At 51.0% G+C, this 26,616-nt stretch overlaps 1 protein-coding gene and 1 long non-coding RNA gene across 7 annotated transcripts in view; one reads left to right on the top strand and one right to left on the bottom strand.

The window, feature by feature from the left end:
• On the bottom strand, positions 1-14,603 carry LOC124990548 (uncharacterized). Of its 2 annotated transcripts, XR_007109773.1 has the most exons (4): positions 14,280-14,603; positions 2,315-2,550; positions 1,405-1,909; positions 1-586 (listed from the first exon to the last, which is right to left on the bottom strand). It is a non-coding gene; the product is annotated as an uncharacterized LOC124990548 (long non-coding RNA). The 2 variants fall into 2 exon arrangements; XR_007109772.1 differs by having other exon boundaries at positions 1,405-2,550.
• The window catches only part of Hnf1a (HNF1 homeobox A), a 19,137-nt gene continuing 4,930 nt past the window's right edge, over positions 12,410-26,616 (top strand). The window contains exons 1-6 of one of the 5 annotated variants that reach the window (XM_047560638.1): positions 12,410-12,885; positions 20,649-20,848; positions 23,895-24,081; positions 24,512-24,753; positions 26,061-26,212; positions 26,339-26,540. In XM_047560638.1, the coding sequence (XP_047416594.1) occupies positions 12,560-12,885; positions 20,649-20,848; positions 23,895-24,081; positions 24,512-24,753; positions 26,061-26,212; positions 26,339-26,540 (1,309 nt within the window). In that variant the 5' untranslated portion in view covers positions 12,410-12,559. The remainder of the gene's footprint in view (positions 12,886-20,648; positions 20,849-23,894; positions 24,082-24,511; positions 24,754-26,060; positions 26,213-26,338; positions 26,541-26,616) is intronic. The other 4 variants (XM_047560637.1, XM_047560640.1, XM_047560639.1 and 1 more) reach the window with 4 other exon arrangements.

Raw genomic sequence — 26,616 nt, 5'->3', positions numbered from 1 at the left:
CCCAAGACCTTGATGTGTTCAGGTGGGGTGGCATTTAAGCTTGGGGCTTACTATATCTAACCTTGTACAAAGGCTGTGAGATCCCCAAACAGGCAAAAACATTGGAGGGGTGCTCTCTGGCCTTTGGTCTATGCAGATCACTCTGTCATACCTTTTGTTCGAGCCTGTGGGGCCCCTGAAGTCCAGCAAGACCAGTATTTCTGTGACACACTTTGGCACACAGGTCTCTGCCTAGACTGGTCATTCTGCATTCAGGAGCCGGCCTCCCAGGGTAGTTGGCAATCCTCAGAACCCCAAAGCTTGGGGCATTGCCTGCTTTCCATGAAACACCAGCCATCTCTCCAAAAATGATGAAATCCCAGAACTCTTTTATGTAAATAACAAAGTATATGGTTCCTGGAGTCTGTTCTCAAATGCCTTTCTTCTCTGAATTTCTGCTGACCCACAGAGAGGGACAGGGGACTTTGGCCTCAGGGCTTGTTCATTCCTCTGGGCACAGCGTGGGGGAGTTGTCTCGGGCTCTCAGGTTGGCTGGAGGCAGAAGGGGGCTGCATGCCAGACCGTGGCTGGTTTTCTCTCAGTAGATCTAAAATCAAACATATCTCAAGCCACAAAGATCCATTTCCTTCTGAAAACATCCCCCTCTATCTTCTGCATGGGGAATTCATATTTCTCCCAGTTACAGGGCTGTGATTTCATTTCACGAATCCTGACCTTATCATGCTAAGACAACATCCCGCACTCCCCACCCCGGGGGTCACATTACAAAGACTCCTCACATCAGTGGGCATGCCTGTGTGCGTGTGTGTGTGTGTGTGTGTGTGTGTGTGTCCCTGGCCAGAGGGCACTCTTGTTGAGGCAGGCTCCATTTTAAAACTGTTTGGCATAGTAAGTGCTCGATAAACAGAGATGCTAGTATCATTTGTAACCAGTTACGTATTTAGTATACATTTCCATTTTTTTTCCCTTAGTGACACAATCCCAATCTTGTTGCATGGAATAAAGACATTTCCCAGTCTCTCTTGCACCTAGGTGAGGTCATGTGATTACATTTTATTCCATGTTGAATGAAACTCCTACGAATCTCAGCTTTGATCACTGTTTTTGACTTTCTACCTCTTCCTACTGCTTAGAATTTGGGTATAATGGCTGGAGCTTCAGCAGCCATAATGGACCATGAGGTAAACTTGAGTACAGATGCTTCCTATAAAAGATGGTACAGCAGAAAGGCAAAAACATTGGTGACATCATGGAGCCCTCACATTAGTGTTAGACGACCTAGTTCTGGAAGGAACAAACCCTTATATGTTTATGCCCCTGTCACTTTGAGTTTTTTGTTATATATAGCTCAACTTAATATGTAATTGATACATTATCATTTTTAGAAATGAGCTTAATGACAACCTTGAAGGCAGGAGTTTCCTGCTCCTCTAAGTGATCAGAGGTTCTTCAGAGATGATGGAGAGAGAAGCCATTCACGGATTCATTCTTTCCATGTTTAATGAGTACCCACTGTGTGCAAGCCCTTAATTGGGTCATGAACCAAACAGAGACTTCATAGAGTTCTAGTTGACAAAGGAGAAACATGTGGAATTACAAATGCTAAAAAGCACCACAAAGGAGCAACACAGTGCAGAGCCAGGGAAGAACAGGGGGGTCCTGCTCAGATGTGTCAGACAGGGCATTGTGTGAAGGTGACATTTAAGCTGAGAAGTAGGATGTGCGTCAGTCAGCTTTCTGTCACTATGACAAATACCTGGGACAATCAACTTGTCAAGAGAAAAGGTTGACTTGGCTCCAGTTTTGGAGGTCTCAGTCCACTGTTGGCTGGCCCCATTGCCTTGGACCAGAGGCAGTCTATCTTGGTGGCAGCCATGGTGGAGCAAACCACACACCTCCTGGCAGGAAACTGAAGGGAGGAAGAGGAAAGGGCTGGATATCACCCCCCCCCCCCCAGTCAAAGGCACTTCCTCAGCGATCTGAAGACCTCCCGCTAAGCGCCGCCTCTTAAAGGTCCCACCACCTTCCAACAGCACCGCGCTGGGGGCTGAGCCTTCCGCTCATGGAGTTTTGGGGGTCACTTAAGACCCAAACCGTAGCAGCTATCTTAGTCTCTTCTGGCTGTTATAACAAAATGCCACAAGCCGGTTGGTTTTGCACACCAAACATGGCTTTCTCATGGTTCTGGAGCTCAGGGGAGCGTCTCCTGGAGACACCCTCCCAGGCAGAAGGATGGAACAAGCTCCTGTGAGCCTCCCAAAGACCCCCGCCCACCTCACATCATCAGGGTGTGACTCTCTGGGGGGACACAGACCTCCTGACCACAGCGTGGGGAAAAATGCGAAGGAGGAGCTGCAGGAAGAGCCAAGGGTGGTTCAGCCACAGCGCTCTGCATGCCAAAGGCCCGTCTGAGGAGCAGCCGGGTCCTCTCTCCCAGTCCCTGCGGCCAAGGGAGAGAGGGCTTTCCCTGCGGTGGCGGTCCTCTTGCCAGGTTTCTACTTCATCCTGGTCCTGGCCATGTCCATCCACAGCCGGGCAAGACGCTTGGGGCTGCAATTGATAGAAACGCAACAACCGCCTGGTTAATTAGGGCCACACTATCCCCACTTCTCGATGAGGAAACTGAGGCTCAGAGTGGCTATGGGACTGGCTCAAGGTCACACAACTAAGGTCGCACTGGCCATATTCTGGGGACAGTGCCCTCAACTAGCCCTGGGAGTCCCAGCTAATCTATTTTCTCACTGTGATTTGCATTTCTCTCTCAGAGCTACTGGGCTTGTCTTGTTGGAACCAGATTGTCCTCTTCACTTGCAAGCGCCCCTGGGGGCAAGAGCGAATCTGAGACGCCCAGGGGGCTCTCAGCTGGAGTTCCATAACTTGTTTGATCCTGAGGAAGGTGCCTGTGTTGTTTATGCAAACAAGAGACCCTCTGGCATTTTGACTGGGGAGTCTGATTGAGGAATAAGGAGACCTGACCGTGGAATGTGAATTTTGAAACCCCACCGCCACTGGGAATTCCTAGGCTAAGGCAGTTTTCGCAGCGTAGGAGCAGAGCGCCCTCTGCTGCCCAAGAGGAGAATGGCAACGACCCCTGGACGTTCCCAGGCCGGGTCCTTCTCTTCCTTCTGCAGGTGTTTGTCCTGCCTGGTCTTTGTTTTCCCCTGGAGGGTGATTATGTATCCAGCTCAGAGCTGGGCAGAGACCAGAAGAGGAAAAGGAAGGTCAAGGTCGTCCCCACCTTCCCGGAGCTAACACTCTAATTGAATTGGCAATTATGAGAAAGGCATTCAGAAACTGTCAAATGTACACTCGGCAAATATTTCTGGGGCACATGCAGTGTTTGGAGGTCTAGGTGTGTAGGAATCGGTATCTGTGAAGCCCTGCACATCCAGAGAGAGCTGGACGTTTGTTCTTGTCATCCGTGGCAGGTGACCTGAAAATCCAGAGCCAAACACTCTCACAGGGAACAGAACCGTGGGCTCTCTGTTGAGGGGAAGGGAAGTGGAGGTAACACCCAAATAAAAATAATATTACTTTTTTCTGACATAAATAATAAATGTTCATATCAAGTGATTAAAATACTACCACAAAGAATAAGCAGGAGGGTAAAAATGACCTGAAATCTCGCCACCTAGAGAGAACAACTTCTGGAGACCATCCGTATGGCTTGCTCTAGTTCATGCTGAGACATGAGCCAAATCACTTCACTATGCATGAAGTGTTTTATTGAGGCCTATTTTCTTTAATTATTTTCTTCTACCCTGCTATTGTTTTTTTGTTTTGTTTTTGGTTTTGTTTGTGCAGACCTACACGCCAAAGGTAACTGATGTTGACGGTTTGGAGTATGTCCTTTCACATCTTTCTCAAACATTGAACTACAAACATATCTTCAGAACAATATTCCGTTCTCTGCTCTTTGATGCAAGGAGTTGGCATAAGAGATTCATCCCAGACCTACTAAATTAAAACCTTTTAATGTGGGCCCGTGAATCTGTATTTCTAAGATTCAGGACTTTGAATTCAGGATATTCTGATGCGACCAGCTATATTCTAGTGAGGAGGGAAGACCCGTTAGTGTTGCTTTAAGTGGAAGGTATCAGTTGGAGATTCTGACCAGGAGGATCTCGAATGTGGTAACAGGTCAACAGAGGGAGGTTTCAGGTAAACACAGTTTGTACAAAGGCACAGATGTAATAAAGTTCAGGGTGTGTTCTGGAGATGGCAAATAGTGTGGGTGTCCAGGACACACAGGGGCTGTGAAAGATGAGACTGGAAAGATTCAAATTGTAGAGGACTTTGCTGGGTGCAGCAGTTGTACCTGTCTGTCATCCCAGCTGCTCGGAAGGCTGAGGCAGGAGGATCATGAGTTCCAAGTCAGCCTCTACAACAGCGAGGCAGTAAGCAATTCAGTGAGACCCTGTCTCTAAATAAAATACAAAATAGGGGTGGGGATGTGGCTCAGTGGTCAAGTGCCCCCTAGTTCAATTCCTGGTACCCACCTCCAAAGTTGAGAAGGGCTGTTAAGCAGGCTAAGGAATTTAAAAATTATTATTTTGGGAGATAAAGGTTTGCTGTTGCCAGTGTGTTAGTCAGTTTTCTGTTGCTGTGACAAAATACCTGAGAAAAGCAACTTCAAGGAGGAAAGGTTTATTTTGGATCATGGTTTCAGTTCATTGGTCACTTGGCTCCATTGATTCTGGGCTTGAGGTGAGGCAGAACATCATGGCAACAGGTGTGTGGAGAAAGAGTTGCTCCCCTGTTGGCAGCCAGAAATGAGAGAGAGAGGAGAGGCGAGGAGAGAGGAGGGAGAAAGAGAGGGCTCCAGAGGTTGGGACAAGATACACTCTCGCAGGGCATGTCCTCAGTGACCTACTTCCTGCCAGTAGGCTCCACCTCCTAGAGGTTCCTCCGCCTCCAATAATGCCTTCCAATCATGAACCCATCAATGGATTAATTCACTGATGAGCTTAGAGCCCTCAAGATTCAATCACTCCCCACAATCCCTGCCTCTGAGCGTGGCTGCACTGGAGATCAAGTTCTCAAAACATGAACCTTTGGGAGTGTTCCATATCCAAGCCATAACACCCAAGTTGGCCTCCAACTCCTGGGCTCAAGCCAACCTCCTTCCTCAGCCTCCCAAGGAGCAGACACTATAGGCATGTACCACCACACCTGGCAAATAAAATCTTTTACATGTCTTTTTTTTTTTTTTCTTTTTTCTTTTTTCTTTTTTCCCAGGGCTAGGATGGAATCCAGGGTGTTGCACATGATCGGCAAGCACTCTACCACTGAGCTACACCCCCAGCAGGGGAATCAAAATTTACTTTGTCCTGCTGCATTCCCCAAATGACTGTACTCAGGATGATTTTGGGTGATATATACCCGTTTGGTCACATACTGAGAACATTCTCTTTATAGTTCCTTTTAAAGTGATCACATTAAGAAGAAAGTCTCAGTTAGATCCTAGACTATCTTTAACACTCCTCTGACAGTGGCTAATTTCCTTTTAACAAAAAGAGGACAGGCTTAGAGTCTTGGCATGAAACCAGACCAAGGGAGAAGCTTCATTCAGTGGCGGCTCTCTCTTTATGGCAAGGAATATTTTTTCTTTCTGGTAACTTTTTTTCTTTTAAAACACATTTGTTTAATTTGAAAAAAGCGAGTTGAGAGGAGAAGAACGTCTACGTAGATGGCGGTATTTATTGAACTAACAGCTGCTGCTTGCCAGGCAATGGATGGGTGTTTGGACATGGAGTATAATTCCAGTGTGGTCTCTGTCCCCACGAGCTCCAGTCTAATGGGACAGACTGGTGTTTAAATAGGAGAGGAGGTGGACTGCAGGTCAGGGGAGCCCTAGGGTGCCTTTGCAAAGGGCTGGGGGGTGAGGAGCTGGGACAACGGCCAGAGGAAATGGGGTGGGGGTGGGGCATGCTTGAAAGACAGCAGCCATGGACTTTCTAGAATTCTACTACCATAAGATGGGGTGGGTGAAGAGTAGAAGAAATGGAAGGGAACTCTGGAGCTCGCGGTTTGATGGTCCCAGGATGGGAAACGTGAGTATCTAACGTGAGGAAGAGATGGATTGGGTTTGGGGATGGTATAATTCAAGGCCAAAGTATTTGGGACCCAGAAAGTGAGAACTCAGGAATTCTGAGATTGGCTAGAGTGGTCCCCATGAGTGGGGTAGTCAGGGCAGGCTTCCTGGAGGAAGGGCCTGAGCAAAGACCTTGGCCATCATCATCGTCATGGTCTACGACGCCGGGGAGGCTGAGACTTCCGGAGCAGAAAGGCCAGTGCCAAGTGTTTACACCATGTTTAACCCTCATAAAACCCTATAAGGAGGCATCGTTACCACGCCTTCATTACAATAAAAAGCAGGCGTGGAGCCGGGTGCGGTGGTGCACACCTGTAACCCCAACGGCTGGGGAGGCTGAGGCAGGAGGATGGAAAGTTCAAGGCCAGGGCTGGGGTTGTGGCTCAGTGGTAGAGCACTTGCTTTGCCTGTGTGATGAACTGGGTTTGATTCTCAGCACTGCATATAAATAAATAAATAAAATAAAGATCCATTGACAACTAAAAAAATAACAAACAAACAAACAAAAAAAAAAATAGAAGAAGAAAAAAGAAAGAAAGTTGAAAGTCAGCCTTAGCAACTTAACCAGGCCCTCAGAAACTTAGCCGGACTCTGTCTCTAAATAAAATATAAAAGGGGCTGGGGATGTCACTCAGTGGTTAAGCACCTCTGGGTTCGATTCCTGGCAAAAACAAACAAAAAGAGGTACAGGGAGTTCAGGCCCCTGTCAATAGTCACAGAGCTTGTAAGTGGTGGAGCTGAGTTTGAAACCCAGGTCTTTTGTCTCCAGAGCTCATCAGGAATGGGAGGAGTTTCATGCTGACTTTCTGAACATCAAAGAAGCAAATAAAGAAACAAACCAAAAGCTCCCACCCAGGGGTTGGGGCTGGGGCTGGGGCTGGGGCTCGGGCTATAGCTCAGTGGTAGAGTGCTTGCCTAGCATGTGTGAGGCAGTGGGTTCTATCCTCAGCACCAGGTATAAATAAAGTAAAGGCATCCGGTTCATCTACATCTGCTTTAAAAAATAAAATAAAAACTCCCACCCAACCTGAAAAGCTTTCAATGGCCAGTCTGGCTCCCTGAATTTGGGGTGAGAACCAGGAGAGAAGTTTTTGAAGGAAACACAGCGACATCTGTTGGCTACTTGGTGAACTACCAGCTGGAGGTGTGAATGTTAAAAGAGGCAAAATTCCAGGATGTCAGGATTTCCTGAGGCTGATTTATGGCCCTTCTTGTGATTAAGAGCAAATGTCTTGAAAAAATTGCTGTGGAGAAGAAAATGAAGGTGGTAGAGTCCAATAGAATTCCAAAGTTAGAGCAGTTGTGCAGAGCCCGACTCCTGCATTCCATTAATCCATATTACAGGTGTATGGCAGGAAGCTAATGTTATTTTTCACGTTATATGTGTTATTTTTTCAAGCAGATGCTATGTTGTTAGGTCATAAACAGAAGCTGTTTGATCTGACTACTTACTACGGGGAGAGACGGTTAGGAATGCCTCGAAAAAAATCCTGAGACACTGAGTGGAACCAAGGGAGATGGGCATCATGTTTATGGAAAGTGTCTCCAAAACCTTATGAGATCCATACTTCTGTTTTATAGATGGGTCAAGAAAGACTAACTCAGCTGGGCGTGGTGGTGCATGCCTGTAATCCCTGGCACTTAGGAGGCTGAGGCAGGAGGATTGCAAGTTTGAGGCCAGCCTCCTCAATTTAGCAAGGCCCTAAGCAACTCAGCAAGACCCTGTCTCTATATCAAATATAAAAAGACCTGGAGATGTGACTTAGTAGTTAAGTGCCCTGGGTTCAGTCCTCAGTACAAAAAAAAAAAAAAAAGAAAGAAAGAAAGAAAGAAAAGAAAAAGACTCTCATTTGCCTGAGGAGGCCACCCAGTTGGGGGTGGATACAGTGAAATTCAAAGCCAATCCTGGGTGCTTCTCAAGAATGCCCCGCTGGAGGATGTTGAATGAAATAAGCCAGGCACAGAAAGACAAATACCACGTGCCCTCATGTGTATGCGGAAGCTCAAAAAGTTGATATCACTGGTTGATATTACATACTTGTAATCCAGTGGCTCAGGAGGCTGAGGCAGGAGGATTGAGGCACTAAGCAAAGTGAGACCCTGTCTCTAAATAAAATACAAAATAAGGCTGGGGATGTGGCTCAGTGGTTAAGTGCCCCTGAGTTCAATTCCTGGCACCCGCCTCCCTCAGAAAAAAAAGTTGATATCATGGAATCAGAGAGTAGAAGAGTGGTCAGCAGAGACTGGAGGAGAGGGTGGAAAGGATGATTGGTCGGTGCCAGGGTGCCCCTGGACAGGAAGAATAACTTCTAGTTCTGGAGCATAGTAGGCTATGGTTGACGACAACTAAATACATATGTTAGAATAACCAGTAATGAGTTTTTTTTTTTTCTTTCTTCCTTTGCTGGGATTGAATGGCCTCAGGCCTGCTAGGCAAGTGCTCTACCACTGAGCCACACCCCCAACCCCAAGAGAGGATTTTGAGTGCTGGGGCTGACACCAGACCTTTCTGTTTGACAGGCATCTATATCCACCAAAAAGTAGGCTGACCTTCCCGACATCCCTCCTGGTTCAACTGAGGGAACCCCCTCTGCGTGTAGGGGGGCTAGAGGAGAGTCCTGGGCCTCGACCTTTGGCCTCCATGGAGGCTTTCCCACCCTCTGCCAGTCTCTCCCCAACCAAATCCACCTTCCCTCCCAGTCCTGGCTCAGCTACCTGGCTGCAGAGAACCCAGCAGTTAGAGTTCAAACTTCCAGGAAGGATCCAGGCCCTCCCCTTCTTGCCTCCTCTGGCTTCCCGTTGTAGGTGACAAGTCCCCAAGGGCACAGTGGCAGGCAGCAAGCAGCCTCTAGGCATGAGGCCATGCAGGGACAGGACACAGCGTCTTCCTTGTCCATCAGCCTGGACTTGGCAGTTCTGCCTCAGCAGCAAGCTGCCTGATTCCAAAGCAGCTTGCTCTGGGTGGAGAAGAACTGGAGGAAAGGGGGTCCCACGCCACCAAGGGCTGATGCCAGCTTGTCCTGGGGAGCTGGACCACCTGGCTCAGGGGAACTGAGACCTCAGCTCGGAAGGACTGAGTTAACTGCTGTTTAACCCCCTGAGCTTCCCTTTCCGCCCCAGCAGGATGGGAATAATAACGGGTTCCAATTCGTAGTTGTTCTGAGAATTCGCTAGAGGACTAGAGCCCAGAGTGCAGCATCTGAGGGAGAGGGCCTCCCGCTGTGTAATCCCATGGCGGAAGGCGGAAGGGCAAGTGGCTGCGGCAAGAGAAGGCAACTTAGCTTTTGTGACAGACCCACTCTCTCCACAGTTAACTCGCTCAGGATCTACTTGCTGCTTTTTAAAAAAAAATTACATATATATTAGTTGTTGATGGACCTTTATTTTATTCATTTATTTATATATGGTGCTGAGAATTGAACTCAGGGTCTCACACATGCTAGGCAAGCACTCTACCACTGAGCCACAACAACAGCCCCTATTGGCTTTTTATTAGGCCTCACCACCCAACACTGTCACACTGGGGATTAAATTTTCAGCATGTGAATTTTGAGGGAAATAATCAAACCATAGCACATCGGATTCGAGCCCCCCACACACATACACACACAGATACACAAACAAAAAACTACAGGACACAGTTGCACTGAAATTTAGCTATTCATTCATTTAACGGGTATTTGTTGGACAGCTACTGTGTGTGTACAAGGTAATATACTAGGCCTCGGGAATACAGAAGTGAACAAGAGAGAACAGAAAGCCCTGCCCTCATGGGGCTTACATTCTAGGAAATATGTATCACACAAAATCAACATGATACATAGGTAAACTGTAGGGCAGCACTACCCAGTGGAAATATAATGTGAGCCACACATGTAATTTTATTTATTGCTTACTTATTTATTTTTGGCAGAGCTGGGGTTTGAACACAGGGCTTTGTACATAATAGGCAAGTGCTCTCCCATTGAGCTTTACCCCCAGAATATATATTCAATTTAAAAGTTTCCAGTAGCACAATTAAAAAAGTAAAAGAAACAGGTGAAGTAACTTTTCTTTTTGGGGGGTGCAGGAGGCACTTGGCCACAGAGCCACATCCCCAGCCCTATTTTGTATTTTATTTAGAGACAGGGTCTCACTGAGTTGCTTAGTGCCTTGTTTCTGCTGAGGCTGGATCGGAGCTCATGATCCTCCTGCCTCAGCCTCCTGAGTAGCTGGGATTATGGGCTTGTGCTACTGCACTTGGCAATTTTTTTAATTAAAAAGTTCAGCCTGGTATGTCCAAAGTATGAGCATTTCAAAAAGAGGCGTTAGCCATGTTTGGAGATCGTAGTAAAGGCATGTCGCTGGGGCCGCTTGCTGTATTGGATGGCAGTTGTTGAGGATGTTGGAAGGTAATAAATCCTGGGTAAAAGGAAGTGATTCAGGGGGAGGGACAAGGAGCACCAGGGGTGGGGAGGGGATCCAGCTGACGCAGGGCCGGAGACATGGGGACGTAGAGACATGGGGACATGGAGACGTGGGGACATGGAGACGTGGGGACATGGAGACGTGGGGACATGGAGACGTGGGGACATGGGGACGTGGAGGCGTGGAGACATGGAGACGTGGAGACATGGGGACGTGGACACATGGGGACATGGAGACGTGGAGACGTGGGGACATGGAGATGCGTCCCTTGCTAACCAGCCCCTTCTCTTCTCGCTGTCCTGTCCCACAGGGAGGGCTTTCTGGCCATGATTCCCTTTCCCTCCTTCCATTGCCAAGCTTCATCCTGGCTCCCCAGAACCCTGAAAGATACCTCTGGAAACGACCCAGCTTAGCAGGGAGCCCCTCAGCACCCCTGCCTACTCTAGAGTTTCCAGGGGCTCGGGTGTCTCCTGCAGACAAAACAGCTACTCCCTCTTCTAGTGAACCCAGCCCCAGACCCTGGAACCACAGATCCACGTTCTCTCTCCATGGATTTGCCCATTCTGGACGTTTCATGTAAATGAACGTGGCCTGATGTGGCCAGCTTCTTCACTTAGCATGTTTGTAAGGTCCCTACCTGCAGTAGCATGTATCAGAACGTCATTCCTTACCACGACAGAATAATGTACTATTGCATCTGCTGCACTTTAATTCATATGTTGATGGATAGTTATACTTCCTCCCACTTTTTGGCTACTATGAATAATGCCAGTGGGAGTCTCGGGTATGGTGGCGCATGCCTGTAATTCCAGCTGCTTGGGAGCCTGAGGCAGGAGGAGCATGAGTTCAAGGCCAGCCTCAGCAACAGGAAGGCGCTAAGCAACTCAGTGAGACCCTGTCTCTAAATAAAATATGAAATAGGGCTGGGGCTGGGGTTCAGTGTCCCAGAGTTCAATCCCCGGTACCAAAAAAAAAATAAATAAATAAACCCCACTGGGAACATCTATAAACTTTATTTTGGGGGGTGCGGGGGGGCTGGGAATCTGATCCAGGCCTCATGCATGCCAGATAAATGCTCTACCACTGAGCTCCTGCCCCAGCCCCCCAGAGTGAGAATTTTTGTATGGATATGTGCTTCTCATTCTTTAGAGGTTTTGCCTTGATTTTAATTTTTTTACATATATTGCACAAAACTTTTTTATTTATCTCAATTACTAAGGTTTTTGGGGCCCCCTGAAAATTTGTGCCTGAGGCAACTGCCTTGATCTTCTCAACCTAGTCCCATCCCACAAGTCGGGTTCCTTGCTGGCTGTGTGACTTTGGCCAAGTTGCTTAACCTCTCAGAGCCTAGATTTCCTCCTCTATTAAATGGAGACAATCCCTGTACCTACTCACAGTGAAGTAAAGGTACGGGTTACAGATCCAGCATCATTCCGGGGCGCACAGGCCTGGCATAGTGTGAGAGGGTCTCCAAATGAATAGGACCTAGCTCTGCCCTTGACAGCCGGCCCAGTGGCCTAGAACTTCCTGTTGCTTCTATTTCCCGAAGCAACGGCTTTTTATGTTCCTCTGCCTTAGTTTGACTTCCTGCAAGCCCTGGCGGGTGGGACCCAATGCGGCTCACGGATGGCCTCCCTGGCTCCCGGCGCCCTCCATACCAGCTGCCCGGGGTCCCCACCTCGGCGCCCCCACCCTCCCCTCCGCCCACTGCCACTGGAGGCCACGCTCCCGGGCCTCTGCGCTGCCGTGAGGCCTGCACTTTGCAGGGCTGAAGTCCAAAGTTCAGCCCCTGCGCTAAGCACACGGATAAATATGAACCTTGGAGAATTTCCCCAGCTCCAATGTAAACAGCAGGCAGGGGCCCTGATTCACTGGCCGCTGGGGCCAGGGTTGGGGGTTGGGGGTGCCCCAGGGCTTGGCTAGTGGGTTTGGGGGGGGCGGTGGTGCAAGGAACCTGGCGTGTGCCTGCCAGCCGGCCGGCAAGTGGACGGCCCGCGGCGCGGTGGGGGCGGTGGCGGCGCGGTGGCCCCGGGCCGCGTGGCCCCTGGCAGCGCAGCCATGGTTTCTAAACTGAGCCAGCTGCAGACGGAGCTCCTGGCGGCGCTGCTCGAGTCGGGCCTGAGCAAAGAGGCGCTGATCCAGGCCCTGGGCGAGCCGGGGCCCTACCTGCTGGCTGGAGATGGGCCCCTGGACAAGGGGGAGTCCTGCGGCGCTGGCCGAGGGGAGCTGGCCGAGCTGCCCAATGGGCTGGGGGAGACGCGGGGCTCCGAGGACGACACGGACGACGATGGGGAAGACTTCACGCCACCCATCCTCAAAGAGCTGGAGAACCTCAGCCCCGAGGAGGCGGCCCACCAGAAGGCCGTGGTGGAGACCCTTCTGCAGTAAGGAACCCTCCCTGTCCCCAGCGCCCAGGAAGGAACCCACGGGGCCACCCTCAGCTCTGACCAGCCCCTCGGCCAAGTCCAAGAGTCCTCCCGAGCTGCGGCCTTCGGCCTAGTTGTTGGGAAGGGGGACGGGGCCCAGGAGAGCTCGAGGGGGCCTTGCTAGGAGGCCGGAGCCTCGAGCCCCTAACCTGCCCCTCAGGAGAATCAGCCATGTCCCCAGGAAGCGGGGGACATGCCCTGGGATGGGGGAAACCAGGAGCCCACCACCCCAGGTGCCTGGAGAGCCAGAGGGTGGTGGCAGTCCTTGGCCACACGGCCGTTTGTACCCAGACCCTGACTTCCCCACCAAGTGCTCAGATGGTAGGCCTGGGGGGCCGGAAGCTCGCGGGCAGGCGGGACTGAGACCCTGGCTTGCGGGGCTTCCCCGGCCCCAGGGATTCAAGCTTTGGGCGGGAAGGCCCAGGTCCTTCTTACCTGAGGCAGGTGGGACCTCAGGGTGGGAGCGCTTACCTTTCCTGCCCCGCCACAGATCCCCAGGGACGGCAGGTGGAGGCCCCCAGTACTGTAGGGTACCCCACCGCCGGCCTCCTCCCCACTCCCGGAGCGGGGTGGGTCCTGCCTGCTGCCTCCCCTCTCCTCAGCAGAGCTGACCTGGTTACTAATTACCCACGCGCTTTATTATTTCTCTTTTGTTTTATAAATTTATAAACGGCAAAAGGCTTTGATAAGGCCTGTGATCATTAACTTGTAGGGAATCGCAGCCTGGGGAGGCCGGAGTCAACCGACCTCCCACCCGGGGCGGGGGTGGCCAAGGGGAGAATGGCGGCACCGGGTGGGGAAGAGGGACCCGGGGGCTGCAGGGACCACCTCCCCCAGAGCTCCACAGGCTCCATCCTGGAGGTTTCATGTGTGTGGTTTCCTCTGATGCGGGGCAGAGCCCTGGGAGGAAGCTGTGGCTCATGCTGCTCGTCGCAGAGGGGAGACTGAGGCATGGGGCGGGTGGGAGCTCTGGCCAGGAGCCGCCCAGCTGGGGCGGCCGGGGGTTTTGAAGGAGAGCTCCCCAGCGCCCGCGGGGGACCATCTTTTCTGTCCAAGGTGCTGATCCCTGCTTGGGGTGGGGGAAGGCTGGTGGCTGGACCTTCCCAGAGGCTCAGGGAGCCTCCCCGGGCCCCAGGCAGGGGGCAGGGGAGCAGTTAGGCCCCCTGACTTGGCAGGAAGAGGAGGGCAAAGGGCTGCCGCTCTGCAGGGGAGGGGCAAAGAGCCAGGCACGGCCAGACCCAGGGCGAGGGCACCCTGGACAGGGTGGGGCTGGGCCCCATCTGCTCAGGGTCCCAGGTGGGACTGGAGGCTTTGGGGGGATGGGGGCCAGGGGCACCAAGGGTCTTTCTTACCTGGCCGCGTGGGGCCTCTGGATCAGCAGCCCCCGTGGTGGGATGGTGGGGTGGGGGAGGCTTGTTCCTCAGCACTCGAGGGGGGAGCAGAGGTCAAAGTGCTCCTTGGGGACCAGCAGAGACCTGGAAGCTGAGGGAAGGAGGGGAAGCAGGCAGGCAAAGAGAGGATGTCGGCGGGAGATGGAGAGCGAGGCCGGAGAGGCTGGGAGAGCAGCGGAGCCAGGAGGGGAGAGGGGCTGGGGCCAGTAGGGCGAAGGGGCAGGGGAGAGCCAGGCACCCCAAGCTGGGAGGAGGCTGGAGTGTCTCCCTCCTGCCCCGATTGGGTTTTCTTTAATGCTAACAGCATGCTATTTACTTTCCATTTAAATTTGAGATGTTGCTATAAATTATCAACCAGCTCCTCGTTCCTGCAGAGTTTATAACTAACTACCTGGGTTACTTATTGTTCAGGTAACAAAAGGGATCTGAAAACGCCCCAGGGATAAAAGGGGGGCCTTCAGCCTCAGGGCAGGGGAGAGGGCCCTTTGGAGAGGGGTGCCCCCCCCCACCCATGAAGGCCTGGGCAGTGAGGAGGCTGAGGCTGGGGAGACAGTGCGGAGGCAGGACTTGCAGCTGGGACTATTTTTCTGGGTATCTCTGGGTAGAAGAGGGTATCTGGGAAGAGGCAGGGTGGGTCCTGGACCCCAGGCTTCCTGGGGGGTGCCCCATGTTTGAGGTAGGAAGCTGAGTTCTTCCCTTAGATCTCCACTCTTAATCCACTGTGTGATCTTGGGCAAGTCTCTTCCCTTCTACTTCAGTTTCCTTGTGTAGAAAATGAAAAAAATCTGAATTCCTGGGTTGCACCCTGCTGCCAGCTGATCAATTTCCCTGACCTCTTCCCTGACCTCTCCCTCTCTCCTCTTGCTCTCCTTATGCTGTGGTGCACCTCAATGCACAAGATGATTCCAACCTCAGGGCCTTTGCACATGCTGTCCCTACTGCTCAGACCCCTTTTCCTGATCTTCTCTGCTTTCAGCTCCCTGGTTGTCCCATTCATAGGTGGGCCCCACCCCCATCACTCTCTTTCATCACTGTCACTTACTTTCTCCTGTCCTTTTTCACTTAGTTATTGTTATCATATTTGTTTTCTATCACCTGCCATGAAAACAGGGGATTCTTTAACTGCAAAGCATGTGAGGTTGTATTCACCACTCACTCCTCCCGGTGGGCAGCCCTGTAGCTGACCTGAGACTTGCATGAACAAGTGACCAGGAGTCCCTGAGGCCCTAAGAGCACCTAGCTAAGGGAAGTCCCAGGTTCCTTCCTGCGCATCCTTGCAGGGCCTCCCTGTCCCTGAACAGCTCAAACCCCAAAGCCGAAGTTCTGTGTTCCTCCCAGTGCCAGGGCATCGAGAGCTAGGAAGACAGAGGCTCAGGGAGGACATGGTATACTCCACTGAGGCCAGCCTCCCTGGGCTCTTATCCTGGTTCTCTCCCTTTCCAGCTCAGGAGGCTGGTTTCAATTTCTGAGTCTGTTTTCTCTGCAAAGTGGAGATGAAAATAACATTTACACCCGGGAGCGAATGGCCTGATGCCTGTAGAACCGCAATCTGTCACACGCAGTGACTGGTAGCTGGCCCTACCATTTCAGGTGGTCCCATTTTACAGATGAGCCAGTTAAGGCTCAGAGAGGCAGAGGACTCATCCACGGTAACAGTTCCAAGTGCCAAGGCCGGGATTGGGCCTGCGTCCTCCTGTCCACTCATGCGGAGCCCTTGCGGCTGCGTGCCTGTCTATGTACATTGAGCCCCCTCCCCTCTCCCCTAATCCTCGCTGTTCAACTTGGCCATCGGCCCACTTCCTGGCCGGCAGTGCTTCGGAGCCCACCAGGCTTACGAGCGTTCAGAACTCACTTCTCCCTCTGAAAGATGAGACATCTCTAGCCCCAGTTCACAGAGGGGAAAACTGAGGCCTAGTTCCCTCCCACGCAATTCAGATTGTGGGCAGCAGAGCTGGGATTCGGACTTAGATCCAGGGCCTCAAAGCAGGATGTGCCTGGGACCTTGGTCTCTTAGTTCTGAGGTGGAGAAGCTGTCCTGAGAAGGGTCGGGTCCTTGGAGACAAAGGGGGTGTGTGAGTGTAAGAGAGGGATTCAGTAGGTTCTAGAAAAAAGTAGTACAGCTGACTTCTCCCAGAAAAGGGAAAGGGAGGCCCTCTTAGCTCTTGTCTGCAGACTGACTATTTTATTTTGTATTTTATTTTTATTTTTTGGTGCAGAGGTTTGAACCCAGGGACGCTTTACCTGTGAGCTACATTCACATCCTCTTAACATTTTTTTCTTTTAGTTTTTTTGTGGGTACTGGAGATTGAACTCAGCGGCACTCAACCACGGACCTACATCCCAAACGCTTTTTTTTTTGTTTGTTTTTGCATTTTATTTAGAGACAGGGTCTCACTGAATTGCTTAGTGCCTCGCCATTGCTGAGGCTGACTTTGAACTCACAATCCTCCTGCCTCAGCCTCCCGAGTCACTGGGATTATAGGCGTGTGCCACCGTGCCCAGCTTCTTTTAATTTTGAGACACGCTTTTGTTAAATCGTGAGGCTGGCCTCAAACTTACAAATCCTCTTACCTCAGCCTCTCAAGTTGCTGGGCATGATGCCTAGCCGGACTGGCATTTTAAATTCAATTTTTTTTTTTTAATGTGTGTTTGTTGTCTAACTCTACTAGGATTTTTCCCCCCTTATACCTCTGTTTTATTTATTTATTTTTTTATGTGGTGCTGAGAATCGAACACAGTGCCTCACACGTGCTAGGTGTGTGCTCTACCGCTGAGCCACAACCCCAGTTCCAGGAATTGTTTAAAAATGGAAAGTTCTGCCGGCACACACCTGTAATCCCGGTGGCTCTGAGCCTGAGGCAGGAGGATCAAGAGTTCAAAGCCAGCCTCAGCAATTTACCGAAGCCCTAAGCAACTCAGTGGGACCCTGTGTCAAAAAAGGGCTAAGGATGTGGCTCAGTGGTAAAGCACCCCTGAGTTCAATCCCTGGTACCAAAAAAAAAAAGTTCCTATTAACTCAATTTAATGCTTTTGCTTCTTATTTTTCCCATCCAAGTACCTGTCCTCTGTGCATAAGCGTCGGGTCTGTTTGTGGAAAGTGGCTGACTTTATTTTATTTGACCTGGTGTACCGGCGAGGGGTGGCGGGAGGCAGAGAGAGACACGTGGAATCAGAGGGACAGCTACAGAGAGCTCCAATCTGAGAGAGGCTCTGAGAGGAAGACTGACCCCATTCTCTCTGGAGGAGAGGGACGGGAGGGAGGCCGGGAGGGGGAGGGAGAGGCCATCAGATAAACATGTTTGCCACGAAGCACAAGGCTGGACTTTGTACCGCCCTTCTCTCCTAGCTCTGACTGGCACACAGGGAAGGGGGAGCGGGGAGGAGCCCCTGATTGCAGCAGACAGAGGAGCCAGGACGAGGTGGGCCGGTCCCCTTAGGCCACCTTAGACAAGCAGCTTCACCTGTCTGAGCCTCGGTTTTCTCACCTGTGAAGTGGGCATCCCAGTCACTCCTGCTTCTTGGTTATGGTGAGGGTTAGATGACCAGCCGGCAGCAGTGCCACCGGGCTCATGGCAAACACTCAAGGAACATTAATTCTCATCACTATCATTTTTGCACACGTGGGACTTTGCTGTACCAACTGAGACTCCTCTGTCCCACCTTCGTTTCCTCCCTGCCTGTCAGAGAACTGCTGATAAGAAGGAGGAAGTCAGAGGGTCCAGGCTGACAAAGGTCCTTCCAGAGGACAGGGCTTGCCTCCTGGGGACCAGGCCATGGAGGCTTCTGGGAGGGAGAGAAGACAGTGGAGGTGGGTTCAGAACCTGGGAGGTTGATTTCCGTTTGCAGTTCCATTTATATAGTATATACACAGTGGTGCCCAGAATCTGCAGGTTCCGAATCTGTGGGCGCCCAGGCTGCAGATTCAACCAACTGTGGATTGAAAATACTCAAAAAATAAATAGTGTCTGTACAGAACACCAAGGATTTTCTTGATTCCCTAAATAATACAGTGAAATAATTAGTTACACAGCACTTACCTTGTATGAGGAATCGTAAGGAATCTGGAGATGATTCAGAAGGTACAGGGGAATGTGTGCAGGTTTTATGCAAATACCATGGCACTTTATATAAGAGACTAGAGCATCCGGGAATTTCGGTGTCCAAGGGGGTCCTGGCAGTGACCCCCCAAGGATACTGAGGGACTGTATGTATAGTATGGGATGCAAAATTGGAATTTCTTAAATGCTTTAAAAAGTACCAAAGAGCTGCAGAGACAACCCCTCCTCTCATTCTGTCCCCTGTGAGGGCCACCTGCATCTCCAATGCCTGGCTTGTCTTTCTGGTATTTCACAAGTGCACAAACAAACAAGTAGAAAGCCCCTTTCACCTCTCTTTAAATTTTGCACAAGTGGAAAATAATTAATTTTACACAAATAAAGCACAGAGAACCTGCTCTGGGCAGCTGCTCTCGGGGATTCTGCAGGGGGTTTCCGCGGGGGCGGTAAGGACGCAGTGGCTTCTTGCTGGATTTTTTGGGTACTTCTGCTCTTTTGCTGTGGTGAGCAATGCAGCCAAAGTTGCCCTCTACAAGTTCCATTGGTCACATGCCATTTGTCCACTAGTGGAAGCCTCAAATTCTAGAAGCAGATCGCTGAGTCAAGCGGGGAGGGGAGAACAGAAGCTTTGGAATCACGCAGACCTGGGTTCAAATCTCGGTTTTGCCTATTTCAGCATTGATGTACCGAGCTGCTTTTACATGTTTGTGAGGGGTCAGGGCTTGAGGGAGAGCAGGAGACGAGAATTTATACGGTGTGGGCATCTGATCCCTTCCTTTCCTCACAGGGAGGCTCAGTGAGCAGAGAATAGGGACGGGGATCACAGGTGACCTCAGCCCCTTGAGTCACTCTCCTGAAGCACTTCTGTCCAGAGAGAGGATTCCAGAGCTCATAGTTTTATTTTGGTTTTGGTGCTGGGGATCCAACCCTGTGTCTCGCACATGCTAGGCAAACATGTGGTAGCACTGAGCTACATCCCCAGCCCTTTTTATTTTTTTTGTTTTGAGACAGGGTCTTGTGAAGTGCCCCAGGCTGGACTCAAACTTGTGATCCTCCTGCTGGATCTGTACCCAGCCACACAGTTGTTGTCATTGGTGGTACTGGGTATTGAGTGCAGCAGTGCGCTATCAGTGAGCTGCACCCCAAGACCCTCCCCTCCTTTGTGAGACAGGGTCTTGTTAAGTTTTGGAGGCTGGTTTCAAACTTGTGATCCTCCTGCCTTAGCCTCCTGAGTCACTGGGATTCAGGTGTGTGCTACTGAGTCTGGCTGAAAAACAGTTTTGCGATGAGGATTCTGAACGCCAGCCTGCAAACCCTTCACCTGGGACTCTTGCGGGTGCCGTGGAGAGATGGTGGAGATGCTGCCAAACGCTTAGCGCAGGTTGCAGGCATTTTGACCCTGTGGGTTTTGCCTGATGGGCTGACTTAAAACTAAATCCCTTTAGTTAGGATAGGACCCTCCAGGCCAGCCTTGTGACCTTGGACAAGAGATAAAAGTAAAGTGAGCTCTCTGAACCTCAGTGGCTGTAATCTGGAAGGATCCACATTTCTGCTTTGTGTCCCCCATAGGTATCCTCCGTCTACTCATCCTTCTGTCCTTCTGCCCAGGCATCCATCCTTCCCTTCATCATCTCATCAGCCCTTTCACCTGCCCTTCCTTCCCACCTTCCACCTGTTTGTCCGACCATCCACCCATTCATCCAGCCCTCATTCCCACGTTCCCATCTGAATGGTATACTTTAAGTCAGGTCCATGTGGGGTGCTGAGAGGACAGTTCCTGCCCTGCAGGTGTTTCCAGTTTGGATCAGACACATTTAACATTCCAGGGCGGGCCAGGTCCACGCCTGTCATCCCAGCGGCTCAGGAGGCTGAGGCAGGAGGATCACAAGTTCAAAGCCAGCCTCCGCAACTTAGCAAGGCCCTAAGCAACTCAGAGAAACCCTCTCTCTAAACAAAATATAAAAAAAGGGCTGGGGATGTGGCTCAGTGGTTAAATGCCCCTGGGTTCAATTCCTAGTGCTCTCCCATCCCCCCAACCCCCCCCCAAAAAAATTCCCGGAGAGAATGAGGACGAGGGACGAATCCGGCGGGAGTCTGATCATGCCTACATCCGTGTCCCTAGGCACCTCCCTGTCCTGCCTGGGTGCAGCCCCTGGTCTCCACCTTCCTCCACAACCCCGATTCCCGGGCTGACGAGGGCGCTGTCCCCAGGATCCCAGCCTCTCCCGCAGGTTGGCGGGGCCCGCAGAGCAGACCCCGTCTTGCTCTCTCCCAGGGAGGACCCGTGGCGCGTGGCGAAGATGGTCAAGTCCTACCTGCAGCAGCACAACATCCCGCAGCGGGAGGTGGTGGACACCACCGGCCTCAACCAGTCCCACCTGTCCCAGCACCTCAACAAGGGCACCCCGATGAAGACGCAAAAGCGCGCGGCCCTGTACACCTGGTACGTCCGCAAGCAGCGAGAGGTGGCGCAGCGTAAGTAACGACCCGGCTCGGTCGGGGCCTCGACCCCACTTAGGGCAGGGATGGCAGCTTCACCGCCCCATGACGCAGACAGGTAGACAGAGGAAGCCCGCCGGGTGAACCAACATTTATCACCCATTTTGCCCAAGGCACTCTGGGGGAGGCGCACAGGGCTGGTCCCGGGTGACCAAAGGGGAAGGGACTGGACCCCTGCCTTCCATGAACTCCCTGCTCACTGGGGAAAGATCGTTATGAGACAGTGAGGTACGTATCATAACGAAGTGGCCACAAAACAACTATGAGACCTAGTATTTATTGAGCACTTACATTGTGCCAGGCCCAGCTAGAGTAGTAAAGTATTTCAGAGTAGTGAGTTGACTGTGGAGCGGGGAGTAATCTATTCTACCTCATAGTGGCCCAGGGATCAGGAAGGTTCACTCTGAAAGTATGACCTTTAGATGAGGTCTTAAGTGTGAGTCAGATTTTAACCTACAGAGATGCAGGGAAGGGTGTTTCAAGTAGAGGAACGGCACAAGCAAAGGCTCAGAGGCAAGGTGTACACTTCACTGTGAACCTGGGAAGACCTGGGTGCACAGTTACTCTGGGAATGGTGAGTCTCCCTATCCCAGCTTCCTACCCACCAAATCCTGAGTGCATTAGCAGACTTTTGAGCTTCCATTTATATGTAAGTTTTTTTTAAACCTTTTCTTTTATTAATTTTCCAGGTCTTAAAAAAGGCAATATATATTTGGCTAAAAAAATGATAGCAAGTAGTGTCCTTCCCCTAAAGCAGCCACTGGCTGCTTCAGCCTTTATTCTTCTAAAGCCCAGGCTCTTGTGTATCCTTTCAGAGATATTTTATGCATACACTAACTTTAGATTTTTTTCCAGTTAATGGGAACATATTACACACAGTTTGGGCACCTTGCTTTTTTTTCTCTCAGCAGTAAGTTAATCCTGTTTATCTTTTCATATCAGCATTGAAGAGATTGATCTCATTTTTTTGAGTGTGTGGGTACCAGGGATTGGACCCAGGGGTGCTTAACCACTGAACCACATCCCTAGTCCTTTCTATATTTTTTATCTAGAGGTAGGATCTTGCTAAGTTGCTGAGACCGGCTTTGAACTCTTGATCCTCCTGCCTCCACCTCCTAAGCTGCTGGGATTACAGGCATGCGCCACCACACCTGGCCTCATCCCCTTCTTTTGGCTACTGGCTGTTAATTATTTGGCCACCTACTGAGGGACTTTCCAATCTGCTATTGCAACCACCGGCTGCAAAGGATATTCTTATTTATATAAATTCAGGCTCACTTGTGAGTCTGTGGTAAAAATTCCTAGAAGTGGAATACTGAGTCACAGAGTAGGTACTTTAAAATCTTTGATAGTCACAGAGTAGGTACTTTAAAATCTTTGATAGTCACAGAGTAGGTACTTTAAAATCTTTGATAGTCACAGAGTAGGTACTTTAAAATCTTTGATAGATACCAACATAGCTGGCAGCATCCCTGCAATCCCGGCAGCTCAGGAGGCTGAGGCAGGAGGATCACAAGTTCAAGATCAGTCTCAGCAACTTAGTGAGGCCCTAAGCAACTTAGTGAGACTGTCTCAAAATAAAAGCTAAAAAGGGCTGGGGATGTGGCTCAGTGGTTAAGCACCCTGGGTTTAATCTCTGGTACAAAAACAAAAAACAAAACCACCTGCTCAGAGAGAGAGGTTACTCTTTTTTTTTCTCTTGGATTGTCTGCTTTTTTTTTTTCTCATGCCTTTAAAAAATGAGTACTGTAGGGCTGGGGTGGTGACTCAGTGGTAGGGCGCTTGCTTATCATGTGTGAGGCCCTGGGTTCCATCCTCAGCACACATATAAATAAATGAATAAAATAAAGGTCTATCAACATCTAAAAAAAAAGTGCTATAAGTATAATCTCCTGCCCTGTGGTTTGCCTTACACTCTAAATTGGATGTCATTTGATGAGTAAAAGTTCCTAATTTTGACATTTATAGTTAGCGCTTTTTGGGTCCTGTTTATGAAGTCTTTGTCTAACTCAAGGTCATGAAGAGATTCTCCTGTATTTTATCGTGATAATTTACTTTTACTTTTTACATTTGGAATCACAATCTAGATGGGGTTGATTTTTACATATAGTGTGAGATAGAAAGTCAGGATTCTAATTTTTTTTTGTGGTCCTGGGGATCAAACCCAGGGCCCATGCATGACGGGCAAGCACTTTACCAGTGAATTTCGTCCCCAGTCAGGATTCATTTTGTCTTTACGAGTTGCTTCAGCCTTTATTCTTCTAGTGCCCAGGATGCATTTTCTCCCCCATGTAATTGACCACCCAGCACTATTTATTGAAGGAACGTCTGTGGACCAATCACAGCGGGCAGGGGCATGTGGCATGCTTGTTGGCTGAAGCGAGGTCACCTACCTCCCTCTAGGTGGACTGAGAAGGAGAAGGTGAGGCTTGCGAGGCCTTCCAAGTAGCTGGGATTCCAGGTGCCCTGCTTCAGAAATAATCTGACCCATCACCTTCCTGTAAAGTGGGACCAGGCGATGAGGACTGACTGGGTCTCTTTATTCCTGGCCAACACTTGCATTGTAAGCTTAATTTCCAGGTCTGGAGAGTTGACAGTAGGTCTGAAGCTATTCAGGAGACTGGGTGCAAGTTTCTGCTCTCTTGTGTGACCTAGGAAAAATAGATAACCTCCCTAAACCTCACCTTTTCACCTGTAAAATGGGGCTAGTAAAATGTGCCAAATCTGAACAAATACTCAGGCTTACCCAGAGCCTTGTCCCGAGAAGGACTGGGAGATGATATCTTGGCTCAGACAAAAAGTGTGCAGGGGTTGATTAGTGATGTCTGCCTTGGTCGCAGATTAAGAAAGTGGAGAGTGCTATGTTTGTCATTATTAGATTAGATGATTAGATGGGATGAGCTGAGCGCTAGCTGTAACCCTCCCCCCCCCCCCCCCCGGGGAATGAGAAAATTGGGTGAGGTGAGCTGAAGTGGGTAGGCAGGAGTGGCAGTGCCCTGCTCATGTGTCTTTGTGCCTCCAGAGTTCACCCATGCAGGGCAGGGTGGGCTGATTGAGGAGCCCACAGGTGATGAGCTGCCAACCAAGAAGGGGCGGAGGAACCGTTTCAAGTGGGGCCCAGCGTCCCAGCAGATCCTGTTCCAGGCCTATGAGAGGCAGAAGAACCCCAGCAAGGAGGAGCGAGAGACCCTGGTGGAGGAATGCAATAGGTGGAATGGCTGGGGGGGGGGGGGGCGCTGGGGCAAGGCTGGGGAAGGGCAAGGTGACTGGGTCCTGAGGAAGGCTCCCCAGTCCTTGAGAGCTCCTGCTGTCCATGAGTGTGGCTTAGCCCAAGGAGTTGAGAGGTCTCAACAGCTGCTCAGTGTCTTGAACCTTGTTCTATTCCTACAAGCAACACTTTGGGTGGTTATTCACCTCATTCCGTCCTCTGCACAACCCTATGGCTGTTCTGCTTCTATGATGACTGAGGTCAGAGAGGCTAAGCCACTTGCCTAAGGTCACACAGCAGAACTGGTATTAGAATACAGATCTGCCAACCCCCAACTCTCAGGAAGAGCTCAACCGGAGGTCTCAGGACCTTCCCCAGGAGAGGGCTCCTCTGAGCCTGGCCTGGAGGCTCATGGGTGGCCATTTCTGCAGGGCGGAGTGCATCCAGAGGGGAGTGTCACCATCGCAGGCACAGGGGCTGGGCTCCAACCTCGTCACCGAGGTGCGTGTCTACAACTGGTTCGCCAACCGGCGCAAAGAAGAAGCCTTTCGGCACAAGCTGGCCATGGACACGTACAGCGGGCCCCCACCGGGGCCAGGCCCAGGACCTGCGCTGCCTGCCCACAGCTCCCCTGGCCTGCCCCCACCTGCCCTCTCCCCCAGTAAAGTCCACGGTGAGTGCTGTGTGGGTGGATCGGGACGGCAGGTAGAGGGGCCAAGAGGCCAGGCGGGAGAGTTGGGGAGGACTGCCCTGGCGACAGGAGCCGCCCAAACCTCTGAGCATCTCTTGGTTCCACTTACAAGCCCACTCTCCTCCCCACACGTGCTCCGTGGACTCTGCTATTCCCTTCCATCCACCCGCGTCCACTCACTGCCCAGGCTCGGTCTTCTGCACTCAGCTCTGCCCTTTCGATTGGTCCAGCCTGACTGGCGTTGCTCAGTGTACCGCCTGCACTTCCGATCTGTCAGTCGACTCGGTTCACTTCAACTCACTTGGATTGTGTTCATTCATTATACCACAATGTAGCTCATTTAGGGCCGATTCCCGCTCAGTCCATTCAGTTCAACTGAATGAAATTCAAGGCCGTTCACTTAATTTTATCGTCATCCCTTGGTATCTGGAAGAGGTGGGTCCCAGGACCCCCTGGAGATACCAAAATCCAAAGATGTTCAGATTCCTTATATAAATTGGGTAGTAGTTGCGTTTGACCAGTTCAATCCTCTGTATTCTTAAAATCATCTCTAGATTATTTATTTTAAAAAATATTTTTTTATTTGTCAGTGGACCTTTATTTTACTTATTTACACGTGGTGCTGAGGATCGAACCCAGTGCCTCACATGTGCTAGGCAAGCGCTCTGCCACTGAGCTACAGCCCCAGCCCTAGATTATTTGTCATATCTCAGACAATGTAAATGCTCTGTCAATAGCTGTTGTACTGTGAAAAAAGTCCATAAGTGTCCACTATACAGACAATTTTTTTCCCAAATATTTTCGATCAGCAGTTGGTTGAATTCCAGAATACCGAACCCGCAGACATGCAGTCCTGACTGTAAAGCTCCAGTCAATGTAATCCAATTCAGTTTGGCTTCATTCAGCTCAACTTAATCAAGCTCAGCCCATTTTGGTTCAGTTTATCTAGATACAGTTTAATTCAATCAATTCCAGTTCATTCCATTCAATTCAGTTCCCTTCAGTTTAAGTCCTGTAGCTCCAATTCAGCTCAGTTCCATTGTCTTTTATTGAGCACCTACTGTGTGTCACGGATAGCACTGGGCAGCAGGGGACATGAGGTTGGAAGCAGGCAGTCCAGGGCCTGGCCCAAGGTGGGTGCTCAGCAGTTTGCTGCTGAGGCTGGAAAGTGGCCGACTGACCTGAGCCAACCAACGGAGTGATGAGGTCTGTGAGGCGGGAGGGGACCGCTCGGGGGGTGCTGAGCCTGCGCGCGGGGTGCTGAGCCTGCGCACCGTCCCCCATTCCAGGCGTGCGCTACGGACAGCCTGCAACCAGCGAGGCAGCAGAGGCGCCCTCGAGCAGCGGCGGTCCTTTAGTGACAGTGTCCACGCCTTTGCACCAAGTGTCCCCCACAGGCCTGGAGCCCAGCCACAGCCTGCTGAGCACCGAAGCCAAGCTGGTGAGAGTCCCCGACCTGAGGGGGAAACCTTGCGACCCTACTTTCCTCTGACTGGGAGACCCTGGGGTGGTCCTCTGGGAGGCTCTCTGGGGCCCCACCCTGACTCAGCTTGACGCCCCTTGGCAGGTCTCAGCGACTGGGGGCCCCTTGCCGCCTGTCAGCACGCTGACCGCGCTGCACAGCTTGGAGCAGACGTCTCCAGGCCTCAACCAGCAGCCCCAGAACCTCATCATGGCCTCGCTGCCCGGGGTCATGACCATCGGGCCTGGTGAGCCTGCCTCCCTGGGCTCCACCTTCACCAACACGGGAGCCTCCACCCTGGTCATTGGTAAGCTGGCAGGGAGGGTGAGGCACCTGGGCGGGGTGTCTGTAAGGCTCCCACAGAGTCTAAGGACTCATTGATT

The sequence above is a fragment of the Sciurus carolinensis genome, chromosome 8, assembly GCF_902686445.1.
Source record: "Sciurus carolinensis chromosome 8, mSciCar1.2, whole genome shotgun sequence".
Lineage (NCBI taxonomy): Eukaryota > Metazoa > Chordata > Mammalia > Rodentia > Sciuridae > Sciurus > Sciurus carolinensis.
Note: the sequence above shows the minus strand (reverse complement) of the source record. Positions and strands in the feature narration are given on the sequence as shown.